The sequence below is a fragment of the Sebastes fasciatus genome, chromosome 17 (assembly GCF_043250625.1).
Source record: "Sebastes fasciatus isolate fSebFas1 chromosome 17, fSebFas1.pri, whole genome shotgun sequence".
Classification (NCBI taxonomy): domain Eukaryota; kingdom Metazoa; phylum Chordata; class Actinopteri; order Perciformes; family Sebastidae; genus Sebastes; species Sebastes fasciatus.
In genome coordinates, this window is record NC_133811.1 from 31,358,078 (window position 1) to 31,375,775 (window position 17,698).

At 44.2% G+C, this 17,698-nt stretch overlaps 1 protein-coding gene across 1 annotated transcript; it reads left to right on the forward strand.

Annotated features, from left to right (window-relative positions):
- Positions 1-232: 232 nt before the first annotated feature.
- vars2 (valyl-tRNA synthetase 2, mitochondrial) lies at positions 233-17,068 on the forward strand. Its single transcript, XM_074614289.1, has 31 exons — positions 233-482; positions 607-704; positions 741-827; positions 1,509-1,590; positions 1,735-1,835; positions 2,586-2,707; positions 2,797-2,863; positions 3,167-3,264; positions 3,352-3,433; positions 5,114-5,233; positions 6,399-6,507; positions 6,601-6,689; positions 6,839-6,929; positions 7,025-7,152; positions 8,451-8,554; positions 8,750-8,831; positions 8,941-9,017; positions 9,172-9,259; positions 9,474-9,567; positions 9,725-9,795; positions 9,884-10,009; positions 10,137-10,241; positions 10,970-11,038; positions 11,129-11,207; positions 12,781-12,911; positions 13,119-13,271; positions 13,518-13,772; positions 14,852-14,963; positions 15,071-15,273; positions 16,058-16,207; positions 16,613-17,068. Exons 2-31 carry the CDS (start codon positions 621-623, stop codon positions 16,679-16,681), a joined length of 3,228 nt encoding a protein of 1,075 aa, XP_074470390.1. The 5' UTR covers positions 233-482; positions 607-620; the 3' UTR covers positions 16,682-17,068.
- Positions 17,069-17,698: the final 630 nt, after the last annotated feature.

Genomic DNA, 17,698 nt, shown 5'->3' on the forward strand with positions numbered 1-17,698 from the left:
AATGTTTTCACATCATCAGATAACCTTAATTAAATAATAGTGTCGCGCAAACGAACACGATCACTCCAAACCACTGTGTTATCTCATAATACTATGTGTGTAACTAAACAGCGGTTAAGACATTAATATGGCATTTTTTTATTAACATTATTTTGTTTTATTTTGAAAGGTCGGCCGGATGCTTGGGTTCTTCTTCGTGACGTCAGCGGACGGTGGTTGTTGTTGTGGGGAAGATATTTCCAGACGGACACAGCATGTTATTTCCGGTTGTCCGTGATGTTTAACAGTCCGTCAACAGACTTCCTCCTAATGCAGAGAATAACAGAGAAACTATAACTATATATAACTAATAATGAGTTAATGTGACGTCACTGTTACCCCAGCAGGTCACACTCTGATGTGAGCTTTAACATCATATGAATGCACTTCATTGAGCTCACGAGAGGCTGAGAGGTCGGAGCTGTTCATCCTGTTGAACCACAGTGAGTCACTTAACCTTTACATATGAGCTGTCATCACAGATACACTACATCACGCTCAGCTCAGTTACTAACTCAGTTACTATCTGTCTAATGACTGGTTCTGTGTGTTTGTTTCTGTGTGCAGGGTGTTATCTGAGGATGTGGAGGACAGCTCACCTCCTCAGTCTGAGGCTGGCAGAGAGACGAGCAGCCGCCTTCTCTTCAAAACCTCCTTCATCCTCATCCTCCTCATCCTCCTCTTCCTCCTCTTCCTCCTCTTCCTCCTCTTCCTCTTCACGGCCCCAGGCAGAGAAGCTGAGGCGGAGACGACAGCGTGAAGAGGCCATCCTGTCAGGTCAACACGGTGTAAGTAGGAGAGAAGCACCAAGACAAGACAACAGCTGTAAACACAAACATCCAGAGTCTAAAGTATGAAAACATCTGTATCAAACAAACAGTCATTATACAGAGAAAACAATATACTGAAGGTGATTTGAAGTTTCACCATTCTGTGCTGACATTTGAGGTAGTGAAAGGTCAGGTAGGTTTGTGTAACGCTGCATTCATTAATGAGCTGATCATCTAAAGGTAATGTTGGGTTAGTACTGCAGGCGCTCAAGCAATTTACTGTCAGTTCCATAAAGTTTGGTCCAGGGGTCAGCAACCTTTACTATCAGAAGAGACATTTTAGGCAACAAAAAAAATCTGTCTGGAGCCGCAAATCATGTGATCATTGTGATGAAGGTAACGCAGTTTATAGTCTCAGTATATAGTATATCAGTCTAATGCAGTGAGGGCCAAAGAGACAATGTACTACGGAGTATTAGGGCCACATTGAGGGACAACAACATCTGAGACTTACACAATAAAGTCAGAATATTACGAGAATAAAGTCGTAACTTATAATATTATGACGCCAAAGTTTTGGTTTCATGCAAACAGTATATTCATATTGCTGCTGTTTCGTACACACGGCACCTTTAAAGCAGTAGTTCATACGGAGTGAACGGTCTAGATGACTCAAGTCTTACTTGTGTTTGTTTCCAGACTGCTGAACAGAAAGCAGTGGAGTGGAGTGAGAGGCAGAAGATTGAGTACACCGCTCCAACACCTCCCGGGACCAAGAAAGGTGACTGACTTCCTGTCACTGCTCTGGGACTTCTCCAGCACCAGCTGGTCTACCTGCTGCTGGTCTACCCGCTGCCGGTCTACCCGCTGCCGGTCTACCCGCTGCCGGTCTACCTGCTTCATAAAAGTGTGTTCTTCTTTGCAGACACCAGCTCGCCGTTCCCGTCCTCGTACAGTCCAGAGTATGTGGAGTCCAGCTGGTACCAGTGGTGGGAGAAAGAGGGATTCTTCCGTCCAGAGCAACATGTGAGGATCTAGATCTAAATAATGCTGTTGTCACAAAGCTAAAGTAATGCCCCTCAGATAGCAAGTTATTCAACATTACCCCCCCCCCCCGAGAGGTAAAGTTACAGAAAAAATAATTTAAAAAATAATTTAATTAATTAGTTAAAATTAAAGGTAATAAGTACTAAAATAATATAATTCATGGTAGTTAAATAGAAACCTTAAATTAATGAATTAATTAAATGTAAAAAAAACAGCAAATAGAAAATAATAATTAGTAATTAAGTATTAAGTAATTAGTAGTAGTAATTAAGTAAGTACCATAGAAAGGTTAGGTTAAGTAGATTCTATATAAGTAATCCATGGATCCCATATCCGATAGAAAAACGATGACACTGTCGCACACTTTAGTTTGAAACACATTCGCTTTCTAGCGTCCCAAACTCTTTGTGTCAAACTGAAAAAGTCCCCCCCCCCACTGCCATACAAATGAATTGTGATTTTAGGAAAAGGTAACAATACAACGACAGTTAATAATAAAAAGAGGCAAATAAAATGTTATTGAAATATTATTCAGGAACATAAAGCGCATGTTTCTCACATGGATGAAGTGAAACTCTTGTTTCTTCAGATGAGTGGGAGTCTCAGGCCTGCTGGTCACATTAATGATGGCTTCTTTCCAGCAGTTATTGTAATACGGTGTAGCGGGTAGTTGGCACGCCGCCTCAGAGGCTCGAGGACTAATGTGAGTCATGTGGTCATGTCCATCAGGAGAGGTTGTCTCCCGCCGTGGATCGGACCTTCTCTCTGTGTATCCCTCCACCCAACGTGACCGGGACTCTGCACCTGGGCCACGCTCTGACCGTCGCCGTGGAGGACGCTCTGGTTCGATGGTAACTGACAACAACACATCGACATACAGAGCGTGTTGTGTGAAGGTTTATCTGCTGACGGAGCAGTAATATCAGTTTGTCCCCATCAGGAGACGGATGCAGGGCTACAGAGTCCTGTGGGTCCCCGGCTGTGACCATGCAGGTATCGCAACACAGGTATGACAACTTCTCCTCTTCCTCCTCCATCACAGTTAGGGATTTAAAGGATCGGCTCACATTGATTACCAGGCGGTAAATCTTCATCTAGATTTACACAGACAGGTCTTTGAGAAGCAACTTCATTGTCAGGTAACTGTGTGTGTGTGTGTGTGTGTGTGTGTGTGTGTGTGTGTGTGTGTGTGTGTGTGTGTGTGTGTGTGTGTGTGTGTGTGTGTGTGTGTGTGTGTGTGTGTGTGTGTGTGTGTGTGTGTGTGTGTGTGTGTGTGTGTGTGTGTGTTGTGTGTTGTGTGTGTGTGTTAGACGGTGGTGGAGAGGAGGCTGCTGAGGGACGAAGGGAAGCGCAGACAGGACTTCACCAGGCAACAGTTCCTACGGGAGGTGTGGAAATGGAAGAACGAGTGAGTCTCCTTCACGGTCACATTCATGACTTGTCATCCGCTGTTTGGTCGACCCGACGTTGTCTTCACTGATCTGTGTGTCTCCAGGACAGGAGAGGAGATCTACGAGCAGCTGAGGAGCCTCGGAGCCTCTCTGGACTGGAGCAGAGCCTGTTTCACGATGGATCCAGTAAGAGCTTCTCACTCCTACTCACTGATTAGACCACCAGGGAGAGGTGGAGTGGATGTGTAGAAACTGAATGTGATTGTTGCACATTATCTGATGGAGTTTGAAATATGGTGCCCCCCCCCCCTCCCAGGGGTCATATGTTCTGAGATAATGGATCAAAAATATTTGTTATTTATACCAACTAAATGAAATTAATACTTAAAGCTGCAGTGGAGCAAATATGATGAAGTTATTTTTATAAGACGGTCACTATATCCTGACAGTAGTGCATGAGACAGGTAATCTGAAAAAAAATCATGTTCCTCGGTGTCCTCCGGTGCTCCTAACGGCATCTGCAAATTTTCACAGACCGGAGGAAAACAAGCAGTAAGAGCTGATCTGAGGTCTGCTGTCCAGCTGCCGTCTCTGAGAGCCGGCTGTCAATCACTCTGAACTCCGACCAAAAGGTCAAACTAGGCAGCGCTGATCAAATATGAATCAATATTCTGTTACATTAATGCCTATTTCTCTCCTCACATGTTCTCAGAAACATCTTGTAGTGCACGCTTTAGCTGTAACATGACAAAGTTTGTGACGCCGCCGGCAGCCGTGTTGAGATCTGTTGAGGAAATACCAAACACCGCCCACCAGCCGGAGCACACTTTCTCATTTTACATGCCATGAGGAGGAGGTAACGTAACAACGTAACGTAACAACGTAACGCAGCAAGGTAACGCAGCAAGGTAACGCAACAACGTAACGTAACAACGTAACGCAGCAAGGTAACGCAGCAAGGTAACGCAACAACGTAACGCAACAACGTAACGCAGCAAGGTAACGCAGCAAGGTAACGCAACAACGTAACGCAACAACGTAACGCAACAACGTAACGCAACAACGTAACGCAACAACGTAACGCAACAACGTAACGAAACAACGTAACGAAACAACGTAACGCAACAACGTAACGCAACAACGTAACGCAACAACGTAACGCAACAACGTAACGCAACAACGTAACGAAACAACGTAACGCAACAACGTAACGCAACAACGTAACGCAACAACGTAACGCAACAACGTAACGCAACAACGTAACGCAACAACGTAACGCAACAACGTAACGAAACAATGTAACGAAACAACGTAACGTCACCCATCTTTTAAGTGGTTACGTCTCCATGAGGAGGAGCAGAAGTCTAGTTTTCTCTCAGAACACCTGAATTACAATATGATGAAAGGTTATTATGGGATTTTTGCCGAAATGATGCCAAAAGCTTTCTGCCTACTGCGGCTTTAATGTCCTAAAATTCAAATACTGTAATAAGACAGGTCCCATTTTGTACATAACAGACTCACCATCAGTGTATCAGCAGAGTCCTGTTTGATTATTAACGTATTTATACTGTATGTGAAGATGACGAGCTCCAGTCCAACAACAACTATATTATATACAGTATAGTACTTTCATTGTTTTTCTGACGCTTAGATTGACAATAATATGCTGCATTACTTTTAACACCATTTAATTCTAATTAGTATTATAGTGAGTGACACATGCCTTATTAAAAGGTGAAGTCATCTCAGGACAGGAGACGGTTATCACGGGGTTAACGATGTGTCCTTTCTATTATAAGTTCATTATTTATATTGAATATAAACTGTATATTATGGTCTGTAAGGAGTCTGTCTGTGTTTCAGGGGTTCAGCAGGGCCGTGACGGAGGCCTTCGTCAGGCTGTGTGACTCTGGTCTCATCTATCGGTCGGAGGCTCTGGTCAACTGGAGCTGTGCTCTGGAGTCGGCCATCTCCGACATCGAGGTGAAGCACAGTCAACACAACGGGTGGACAAAATAAAGGATACCACATGTACAGTATGGGATGTAAAATTGAGTGAGGATCTTCCTCTGCCAGCTACCGCGTGCTCGTTGTTCTAGTAGGGATGCACCGATCGGCCGATACCGAGTACCGATCCGACACCAGTGTTTAATTAATCAGCTGTTTGCCTCACTGAGTGGAAGTGACTGGGATCATTCTGTCATGTGTACGGAAACATCAGGCTGGACTCAAACATTACTTTACTAACTTTGTAAAACAAAATGTTACAGATAAATACGTAGATATTACTTTATTAAATTGTTTATTATTGGGATGGAGGATTGTAAAACAGCAGCAACTTTGTAAGAGACCTTCAGAATTAACAGGAATTACAGTTCTAGTGTAAACTCTTTTAATGCAGCAACAAACCGGTCAAAACTTAAAACAGGAATTAAAATTACAGCATATGATGTATATAGTATATAAACATAAAACTGAGTTGAAAAGATCGGCCTCATCGTCACCGATATCTGACCCAGATATTCAATCAATCAATCAAACTTTATTTGTATAGCACCTTTCAAACAAGTCAAATGTAATTCAAAGTGCTGACAGACGATTGTTCAGGATGGATTTAGAGACTAATGCACCAAAACAACCAAGATAAAAGTTCACTGAATAAGAAAGCAATAAGAGATGTGTGTTTAAGATAATAAAAGATAAATAAAATACAAATAACAATAATAAATAAATAAATACAAATTAAAAAACTACACTTAATAAGCAGATTGTATTTGAAAAATAAAGTTTTAATAAAAGAGATAATAATGATCAGCAATACAATTTTAATAAAATAAAATAGAGTAAAATAAACACTATAATGATGATGATAAATAAAATAAGTATAAACAATAAAAAACCTAAAATTATAAAACTATAAAACATACAAGCCAGACTAAATCAATTTTTTTAGGTTTTTAGTTTACAGTAGTGTCGGTGCTCAGTGATCAGGACTTACTCTAATACTTTTACAGTTATCGTAAAATAGTTTCAGCAATTTCTAAAGATAGTCCGTTAAATAAAGGATTTAAAATAAGACGGATCTGAAGTGAAGTGAATATAAGAGAAAGGTATATGTACGGATGTTAACTTGTGGTTTTGCCGTCAGGTCGACTCGAAGGAGCTGTGTGGGCGGACCATGCTGTCTGTTCCTGGTTATGAGAAGGAGGTGGAGTTTGGAACGATGCTGACCTTCGCGTACCCGTTGGAAGGTCACGGTGAGCATCGGGAGATCTGTGTCTGGAGATCTGATACCTGTTGTTCTTGTTCTGTCTGATGGCTTAACCGTACTTTGGTTCCCTGTGTTTTAGATGGAGAGGTGGCGGTGTCCACCACCCGTCCTGAGACGATGCTGGGAGACGTGGCTGTAGTGGTTCACCCTGACGATCCTCGCTATCAGGCTAGTACCAGCTGTTGATGGAGTTTTAGTCAGGGTGATAGGGGGGTATCACTGATATGTAGACAGATGTACACACCTGGTTAGGGAGTATGAATACTGATAAATACAACGTGACGTTTGTTAAGACAGCCGTGCTCTCTTTGTTCCAGGCCGTTCATGGGAAGCAGTGCAGACACCCGTTCACCGACAGACTGCTGCCCATCATCACTGACTCCATGGTGGACATGGAGCTGGGAACCGGTGAGAGCATCACTAGTGTCTGACACGGTCTCGTAGCCGGGACTTGCTGCTGACGTCACGTTATCTGAGCTGCTCGTGTTCCTCACTTCCTGCAGGTGCGGTGAAGGTGACCCCCGCTCATGACCGTACCGACTTCCTGCTGTCACAGAGACACTCGCTGCCACGCCTTACTGTGATCGGAGGAGACGGGACCATGACGCCGCTCTGCGGACAGTGGCTGCAGGTGGGTGTTATCTGTTATACTGTGAGATGTGATCTGTGTGTCTTGTAGAACACTGTTGGACGTGTGGACGTGTCTTGTAGAACACTGTTGGACGTGTGGACGTGTCTTGTAGAACACTGTTGGACGTGTCTTGTAGAACACTGTTGGACGTGTCTTGTAGAACACTGTTGGACGTGTCTTGTAGAACACTGTTGGACGTGTCTTGTAGAACACTGTTGGACGTGTCTTGTAGAACACTGTTGGACGTGTCTTGTAGAACACTGTTGGACGTGTGGACGTGTCTTGTAGAACACTGTTGGACGTGTCTTGTAGAACACTGTTGGACGTGTCTTGTAGAACACTGTTGGACGTGTCTTGTAGAACACTGTTGGACGTGTCTTGTAGAACGCTGTTGGACGTGTGGACGTGTCTTGTAGAACACTGTTGGACGTGTGGACGTGTCTTGTAGAACACTGTTGGACGTGTCTTGTAGAACACTGTTGGACGTGTGGACGTGTCTTGTAGAACACTGTTGGACGTGTCTTGTAGAACACTGTTGGACGTGTGGACGTGTCTTGTAGAACACTGTTGGACGTGTCTTGTAGAACACTGTTGGACGTGTCTTGTAGAACACTGTTGGACGTGTCTTGTAGAACACTGTTGGACGTGTCTTGTAGAACGCTGTTGGACGTGTGGACGTGTCTTGTAGAACACTGTTGGACGTGTGGACGTGTCTTGTAGAACACTGTTGGACGTGTCTTGTAGAACACTGTTGGACGTGTGGACGTGTCTTGTAGAACACTGTTGGACGTGTCTTGTAGAACACTGTTGGACGTGTCTTGTAGAACACTGTTGGACGTGTCTTGTAGAACACTGTTGGACGTGTGGACGTGTCTTGTAGAACACTGTTGGACGTGTCTTGTAGAACGCTGTTGGACGTGTGGACGTGTCTTGTAGAACACTGTTGGACGTGTCTTGTAGAACACTGTTGGACGTGTCTTGTAGAACGCTGTTGGACGTGTGGACGTGTCTTGTAGAACACTGTTGGACGTGTCTTGTAGAACACTGTTGGACGTGTCTTGTAGAACACTGTTGGACGTGTGGACGTGTCTTGTAGAACACTGTTGGACGTGTCTTGTAGAACACTGTTGGACGTGTCTTGTAGAACGCTGTTGGACGTGTGGACGTGTCTTGTAGAACACTGTTGGACGTGTCTTGTAGAACGCTGTTGGACGTGTGGACGTGTCTTGTAGAACGCTGTTGGACGTGTGTTCAGTGATAGAGAAAGCAGCTTTGATGGATTTTGCGTCTCCTCTCAGGGAGTGAAGAGGTTTGATGCCAGACAGCTGGTGGTGGACGCCCTGGTGGAGAAGAAGCTGTTCAGAGGAAAGAAGAGTCACGCCATGACTCTACCCGTCTGCAGGTAGAGGAGCACACACACACACACACACACACACACACACACACACACACACACACACACACACACACCAGACTCACTCTGACTCACAAACAAGTCAACAGAGGCTGCACTGTAACGTTGTAATGTTCTCATGTTTGTGGTTCCTCTCTTCTCCGTGTCTTCCTTCCTTCCTTCCCTCCTTCCTCCTCGTCTCAGCCGCTCAGGAGACGTCATTGAGCCTCTTCTGAAGAAGCAGTGGTTCGTTAGCTGTGATGAAATGGCTAAAAAAGCTATCCAGGTGAGTTGGTGGCGACGCTGAGACGTCAGGCTCCATCATGTAAATCTAGTACAGAATCCTTGACTTCATCTCTGTAACACTCAGATGTGACTGTTTCTGTCCCCGTCAGGCTGTGGAGGACGGACAGCTGGAGATCATGCCTCCCTACTACACCAAGACGTGGAGGAACTGGCTGTCCAACATCAGGTAGATCTCCTCTGACCTTTGACCTGGACAGAATTCAAGTTCTCGTAACGGTGGTGTGAAGAGGAACAACGGCGGTGTGTGTGTGTCATTGTTACTGAAACAACAGCAGTCTGCTGATGAATGAGCTCTATTGTTCCTCTTGTGTGCCTCGCAGTGATTGGTGCATCTCCAGGCAGCTCTGGTGGGGTCATCAGATCCCGGCTTACCAAGTGGAGCTCCCTGATTCTACCGACAGACAAGAGGTCGGCTTTGTGGATGTGATTTAAGAACAACACTACTGTGTAATGTTCAGGCCCCGTCCTCTAATGCAGCCCTGAATAGAAACATGTGTATAGAAATGGATGACTGGTTGGGTTAACTGGGTTAACTGGGTTAACTGGCCTCATCAGGTGGTCTATCAGTGTGAGTGTGTGTCCTAGACTGTGGTGTGACTTCCTGTGTGTTGTGTGTGTTTAGGAGCGGTGGGTTTGGGGACGGAGCGAGGACGAGGCCCGACAAAGAGCTGCTGTCAAATACGGAGTGAAGCCAGAAGACGTCACGTTGACTCAGGGTGACTCACCTCTTACATTAACCCCTTCACTGACTCCGTTTTCAAATCAATGGAGGCAAAACCAACTTTATGAAATACTGTAGATTTAAATACAAACAGCTCGTTGAAAGGTTTGTAAATATAGACGTGTTTCTTTATTCTGCTTCCTCCCCGTCAGACCCTGACGTTCTGGATACGTGGTTCTCTTCGGGGCTGTTTCCCTTCGCCATGCTTGGCTGGCCTGAGCAGGTATCGTACTTCCTCCAGCAGAGCATAGCGGTCCATAAACAGCCCGATCCCTTTGTTATTGTAATTACACATTCACCCCCCCCCACAGACCGCCGACCTTCAGCGCTTCTACCCCAACTCCATCCTGGAGACGGGCAGTGACCTCATCTTCTTCTGGGTGGCGAGGATGGTGATGCTGGGCACAGAGCTGACTGGACAGCTGCCCTTCAAACAGGTACTATATGAGTAATGAGAAACCCCCCCAACAGTAGTTATACAAACACTATTAATTACAGTAATTAGTAACCAGCCCATCCTGCTGTTCCTCTCTCTCCCTCTCCTGTTCCCATCACACCTTTCAGGTTCTCCTTCACTCTCTGGTGAGAGATAAACACGGCAGGAAGATGAGTAAATCTCTGGGAAACGTCATCGACCCGTTGGATGTTATACACGGAGTCTCTCTGGAGGTAAGTAGACGTGGGCTCGGTCTAGTGAATATCTAGTGAATGTTCAGTGGACCTTTGTGCAGAAATAACTGCTGCAGCTCCTCCAGACCAACAGAGGTTTCCCGTGTCTTGTGAAGTGACGGAGCTCCGCAGAGAGAAACGTTATCGTCTCCCCCGTTCCCTCCGGCCGCGGTCGGGAGGCTGAGGCGGGAAAAGCCAACACTAGGATCAGCATTGATTCATGGAGAGACCTTGGTCTGGTCAGCTAACATTACTGCCAAGCAGCTGAAATATAGAGTGATGTTGTGCTTTTAGCTGACGTGTGTCTCCTCACTGTGTTGACAGATGCTCGCTCACATTCAGTTATCGCGTGCACAAGCAAGAGCGCGAGCAACAGGATGCTGACTTTAGTTGACTTAACGGCCACAGGTGTCGCTGTTAACAAGACATTCTGATTCTTACAAACAGTCCCTTTAATGTTGTCAGTTTCTTTTTCTACTTGTTGAACTGTCTGCAAGGAAACCAATAAAAAGACGAGATGCTGTGATTTGCTTAAAAACACAATAAATGATGAATGACTTCCTACTCAGTGGGAGTTCATGAAAGGTGAAGGCATCATAGATTCTCTGGGGGTTTGTGTGTTGTGGTGTGACAGTTCAGCGGATGTAGTGTGAGTAGGAAGCAGCCCGCTGAGACAGCAGTCTGTCCTCGTTCCCTCTAAAGACATGTTGTTGTTTGTGTCCTCCCAGAGACTTCAGGAGAAAGTGAAGGAGGGAAACCTGGACCCCAGGGAGCGGCTGGTTGCCATGGAAGCTCAGGTCAGCTCCCCTCGCTCTGCTATCTGTTTCTGTCTGGCTGACTGAGCAGACTCTCTCTTATCTGTCAGGTCCGTCTGCTTCCTCCCACAGAGGAAAGACTTCCCCAGAGGGATCCCTCAGTGTGGGACCGATGCTCTGAGGCTGGCCCTTTGCTCTCACAAGATTCAGGGTGAGTGACTCTCATCTCCGCTCACTTTATCTGACGGAGGAAGACCGACCGTCAGAGTGAATGAATGTGGAAAGCTGTGTGATGTGAAACAAGAGGAGGAGTTGTGAGGGACAGCAGAGACAGGACAAGAGACACAGATCACGTTCCAGTTGACCAGCTGATCTGCTCTGCGTCTCACTCTGCGATGAAGACATGTAGTTGAAAGGTGTTGCTCCTAAGTGACACGTCTCTCTGGTTAGTCCTCTCTCCTGCTCCTGGAACGATGCACTGATGACCTGATGAACTGAATGTGTTCAGCATGTCTGATGTACCTGTAAAGTAGAGCTGGGTATGAAGCCTCAATACTTTATTGGTACCGACTGAAATGCATCTGTAGTCTGAAGTCTAGTAGTATTTTTAGTTGTTCAAACAACAACACAGGAAAGACAATGGAAGGAAGTCCAGTTGGAGTAACAGATGAATACACGTGAAGGCTTATCCGATACCAAAATAATGTACAATGGTTTATAATACTCAGACAGGATGTTCATGGTGGCACTATTTCATTTTTAATCATGACGATGGCGAGGTGAACAGCAGACATTAGAGTGAGCTTGTACGTCTTAAAGGGTTTATAAGGGTGTTTATTTCTCTAAGTTTTGTTTTTGCATTAGTCCTTAGACGTTCCTACTACGGACCAGAGGACTGGACGGTCAGTGTATCTTTTAGTCATTCCATTTTCCTTTCACAAACGGATATTAAAATACAAAGAATTAGTGATTATTTGATTTTCATTTTAAAATACAAAAATTAAATAAATGAAATACAAGGCGCTTTTCTTTATCAGGGTCAAAAAGGGATGAACTAAACTTAAAAAACGGGTTGATTTTCATTTTCTATTTCTAAAAACAAAAGATCAAGTTCGTTGTGTACCTCACTACGGTTAGTTAAAAATGTTTCTGTGATGAGTTATTGATCCAGGAAGTAGGAATCTCTCACACTTTACCAAAGTTAGTTTGTCATGTCTTCTTCCCTGAGAAACACTCTTTTATTGTTTCAAAAAACGACATACTGATGCACGTCCATCACCTTCAGTTACACAGCAGCACCGTCGTCATACGCGCTCTTACGCAATTTCCCGTTGCAGATTATGAAAAACGGGTGTTTTTTTGTTTCTGTCTTCTAGCGTCTTGAGATAACTTCTGTTGTGATTTGACGCTATATAAAAATAAATTGAATTGAATTGAATTGAATATTGATTTAATTTTTTATTTTAAGAGATAAAAAATGAAAATCAACCCATTTTTTAGGTTTAGTTCATTCCTTTTTGATAAAGAAAAACACTTTGTATTTCAATTTCAATTTTTGTATTTTAAAATGAAAATCAAATAACCACTTATTTTTTGTATTTTAATATCCGTTTGTGAAAGGGGAAAATCGAAAGACCAAAGATACACTGACCCTGGACGAACACACAGACCGACCGATGAAACGACCGACACTGGGACTCTGGACGGTTCCTCTAGTGGAGCACAACTACTCACCTTAATGTCGCTTCACCTTCACACTCTTTCTTTTTCTGCGTCTCCATCAGGAGAAGACATCAGTCTGTCCATCTCTCAGGTCCTGAGCTGCAGACACTTCTGTAATAAGATGTGGCAGACGCTGAGATTCACACTGGGAGTGCTGGGAGACAACACCACACCGGTGGGAACACTGGAAGAGGTACGGCAAAGGAACCGCCGGTTGGACTACGTCTTTATTCTTATTTTGATGTATATAGTTATACTGTTGTTGCCGGTCTTTACATTAATACAACAGATCTACAGGGGCACGATGAAGGAAGCCCAGCTGGAGGTTAGCTTCACCAGACAGGATCCTTCTGGAGTATACTATATAAATAAATGATTCTTGCCTTTTCCCATCTTTCAGACGGCTGCTGTCGGCAGCATGGAGCGCTGGATCTGCTCCCGGCTCTACAGCACCGTGGTCCAGTGTGAGCGGGCCTTCGAGGCCTACGAGCTGCACACGGTCACATCCGCCCTGCACTCCTTCTGGCTCCACAGCCTGTGTGACGTCTACATGGTGAGGAGCAGAACTTTCACAATGCATTATGGGTACACTTTGATGTCACTTTGTACCGTCAGTAAACTACCGACTGCTCGGTCTACGCAGGAACCTGCTGTAACCATGGCGACAGGGAGGCTCAGTCACAGGCTCTCAATGATTGATGAACCCAAAGAGTTGAGCTGATAGTGGTGTGTAACCAGTGTGTAACCAGTGTGTGTGTGTGTGTGTGTGTGTGTGTGTGTGTGTATGTGTGTGCTGTAGGAGTACGTGAAGCCGGTGCTGGTCCAGCAGGACGGGGGGGCGGCAGTGGTCCAGACTGACACAGAGCACAGTGTGAGAGCGAGGCAGGTGGCCAGCAGCGTCCTCTATCACTGTGTGTCCACGTCTCTGGCCCTGCTCTCCCCCTTCATGCCCTTCATCACCGAGGAGCTGTGGCAGAGACTCCAGCCGTTCAGACCTGCAGCTGCTGCCCGGCCCGCTCTGTGTCTACAGCCGTACCCCCGCTCCTCTCAGCTGGTAGGACTACAACCACCAGCACCACACCCGTCCTCCACCCTTCACCACATCCACACCATGACAGCATTTACACTGGGTTCCACCACACTGGGTTCAACCTCGGTTAACACGGCTCCGACAGAAGAACCTCTAGAGGAATCTAGAGGCTTTTGGTTTTATTTGTTCAGATCTTCAGATATTTTCTTCCTCTCCGATAAAATCGATGGAATTTTATTTGTTTTGCTTAAAAAAAAAAGACTGAAATGGTCCCTGTTCCTCTGGATAGTCCACAGAGACACTGTTAGCTTTGATTTGGCTTTAATTAAACCTTTTGATATAAATGTATATTAGTTTTAATCCCTTTAAAAGAGTATTTCGCGTTGATCTCCTATAACGCAGTAACAAAGGATCAGAATAATGAAAAGAACTCTGAAGCTGTGGGTCTGTGGGTCTCTCCAGCTCCATGTCATTAGATACCGTCTTTATTCATTTCAAACATTCTTCCTTGTTAAAACCCGGTGCCTACATTACCCACAATGCAGCTCAAATAAGAGCAGTTTGGTACCACCACCTAATAGTTAATAGTACAGTTTAAATTAATGTACCCCAAATCTGAAGTACCTGCTAGTTCTCCTCACTCACCGTTCATCAAGATGGAGATGTTTGACAGCTGGACTCATTCCTATAGATGGATGGCCTCTAAACACCAAGACAGCAGACTGAGTCACGTACCGCTGACTTGATGATGCGACTTTTAAGTTTCGTTCTCTGTGGCGGCGCCTATGTCGATAAGCGGTAATTGCAGGGTTATAAATCCATATCATGTATGTAACATGTAACATAGGAAACTTTAGCACTATTTATGTGGAGTCTTCTGATAAGCCCAGTCGGGGTTTTTACCGCTTCCTGCACTAGATATTATTTTTGTTATGTTTGTGTAGTATTAATTTGTGTAAATCAAATATACAAACACATTACTGTGCTTCTTCTCTCTGCTATACGTGATACTCTTTACTCTGAACTTGTTATGTTTGGCTGGATGTTCAACCTTCCGTGTGTTTTAGCTGATGTGTTGTTCTCCGTGTTCTCCATCCTGACAGGCTCACTGGTATTTCCCTGAAGAGGAAAGAGACTTCCTGCTGGTGCAGGAAGTGATCCGAGTGGCCCGCTCGCTGCGAGCCGAGTGTGGCATGACCAAAGAAAAACCAGCCAGTGAGTCATCGAACAGTCGATAACTAACTCTGGACTGCTGGATGTAAATCCAGTTGTGTTTTCATACATGACATAAACTGATGAATGCATGTGGTGATGTGTTTCAGTGTGGGCGGTGTGTTCACCCAGCCAGGCCCAGGTCCTCCTTCACTTCGGCTCAGCTGTTTGGACTTTAAGCCGGATCTCCAGCCTCCATATCTCCTGTCTTGATGGAGCGGACCACCTGCTCCCCGTCCACTCCTCTCCTCCTCCTGCAGGAGGCCTCGTTGGCGTGGTGGACCACACATGTCAGCTACACCTTCCCATTCAGGTACCCATCACCTTCCTCCTGCAGCAGCCCTGAAGCCTGTCTCACAAGCACAACAATATGGAAGCTCACAGCCACCAATATGACATATTATTTGCCAATATCCGGCCCACAGATTGAAGTGGGATTTGCAGGGCTGATTGTAATATCAGTCCCCACAACTAATGGATGAGTTCAGATATTTATTCAGCAAAAAAAACTATTTCTGGTTCCGACTTCTGAACTGTGAGGATTTTCTGCTTTTCTTTATATGATGTCATTGAAATCTAATGTAATGAACTATCTGAGGGTAAATGACTGCCTGACAAAACAAGTTATTTGAACAAGATGACTCTGGAGTCGATAACGTTATTCGCTCCCGTCGCCGCCACTCTCTCTCTCTCTTGCTTCACCACTCACTTCCCACGTACACACACACTCTAGGTACTGGCTCTGCTCCAGATCGCTCTAGAGAGGCACATTCGCGTTTAGCTCTCCAACACGCAGTTGGTTGTAATCTCCTCACCTCACCGCTCGATATCGCCGAATCCTACACACTGGACCTTTAAAATTAACAAATACTTTTCTGTGTATTCCCAAGTAATAATTTGATTGCATTATAATAAATTGACTCGGCATTGACTTTGCAATTTGCTACCAAAATTTCAAAATCAAAATGTGAACTGGAATGCCATGTACAGTATGTAGCCTCATCATCCACATCCACATGTGTGCACATCAGTGTGCTGCTGTGTGTTTGCATGGTGGTGATGATGTCTAACATTCAGTATGATGTTTGCTCTCTCAGAGTGGAATGAAAACTGACAGACGGATGGTGCAGCTCTCCCAGCGCAGAGACAAGCTCGTTCCAGAGCTGGAGAAGATGCTCTGCAGAGTCCGGTCTGCAGACTACCTGACCAAGGTTCCTGCTCCGGTCAGGCAGCAGATGGACACTAAGGTGGGTTATTTAGAATCAGTAGACATTTCTAAACAATAACCATATAATTAAATATAGTAAATAATAAAAATACATCTTTGTGATAACATACTCGTTATTGTGAAATGTTATTTCCACAGTTTTATTGAACTTTTATTTCATCAAAGCAATTTTTATTTCAAAATGTCCATAAAATAAATTCCAATCAAATTGTTACTATGAAATTAAGAATTATGAAATAACATTTGAATTTCAATTTGTTGATGTATTCCTTAGTTTTACTGTATTTATTAATATAATTATTATTTGTATATTATAATTATTTATGTCTTCATTATACTATAGTTCCGTACTACTTGTGTTCTAACTAACGTACTACCAGACAACCATGTGTGATTGATATTGTGACCCGTCCTGTGTGTCCAGATGTCGGCGCTGCAGCAGGAACTGAAGACCGTTGAGGAGCAGATGAAGGTCCTGAAGGAGACAGAATAACTGCAGGACGTCCCAACTGATCAACTCGGTGGATTATTTATAATATCGTCTGAGAGATGGAGAGATCTCTACACTGTTAGAATGAAGGAGACTTTGCATAACATCATTATTATGTTGTTCACATCATGCAGCCTGTGATGCTGCACTACTGTACTGCATCATTAACGACTCACCTGCAGACGGAGCTGCGGCAGGCTGCAGGTATCCGTGGTAAAGCTTCTGTTTCTTAATGCACAGACGGTATGATATGGAAGTCTGACGCGGTTCATCCGGAGCTCCTGTTCAGCAAATCTATGTGTCAAAAGTTGTGATCACAAAATGTCTTTTCAGATTAACAGTCCTTCACACTGATCATGTTTATTTAAAATGAATGTTTCTCTTCCTAAACTCGACCAAATGTGTTTCCTTGTTGGGAATGTCAGAATGTTGATAACCAGGAGGAATCAGGATCCAACATATCTGGTTAAATACAAGTCTAGTTAGAAGACGTCTAGAAGCCACAGAGGCTAACAATTTAGCAAGCTAGAAAGTGCGTAACAATGTAGTAAATGTAAAGACATAATGACAGAGGAGAAAGATGAGGCTGTTGGGAATATCAACATTTTCCTCAGACATGTTATAAAATTACGAAGAAAAATAATAAACGACTTAAATTACAATATATTAGCTTATTATGCACCGAAAAATGTCCTTCCAAGGCCTCCGCCATTTCTGACAACGTCTACAAACACATCACAACTCGTGATCTCTGAGCTTTCAGAAACTTTCCACTGACGAGGTCACGAATATACCACGGAGTATTGAGGAAAACAAAAAATCTGAGATTTCAAGAATAAAGTCATAAATTTATGAGAAAAAAAGTCGTAACTTTACAAGAAAAAAAGTCGTAATATTAGGAAAACATATAACCAGCAACCAACAAAACGGGCGAGGACAACTCAGTTTCTTTCACAATCTTTTCCAGGTCCTGATCCTGATGATAACGTGCTGCTGATGAGCCTAAAGATGAAGTGTTTC

What these genes read in the sequence shown, in the direction of transcription:
- vars2 (XM_074614289.1), top strand. Translation starts at nt 621, where the DNA reads ATGTGGAGGACAGCTCACCTCCTCAGTCTGAGGCTGGCAGAGAGACGA. An exon ending in AGACGTCACGTTGACTCAGG is followed by an intron (nt 9,568 to 9,724) that starts GTGACTCACCTC and finishes CCTCCCCGTCAG; the next exon opens with ACCCTGACGTTCTGGATACG. An exon ending in ACCCCCGCTCCTCTCAGCTG is followed by an intron (nt 13,773 to 14,851) that starts GTAGGACTACAA and finishes CCATCCTGACAG; the next exon opens with GCTCACTGGTATTTCCCTGA.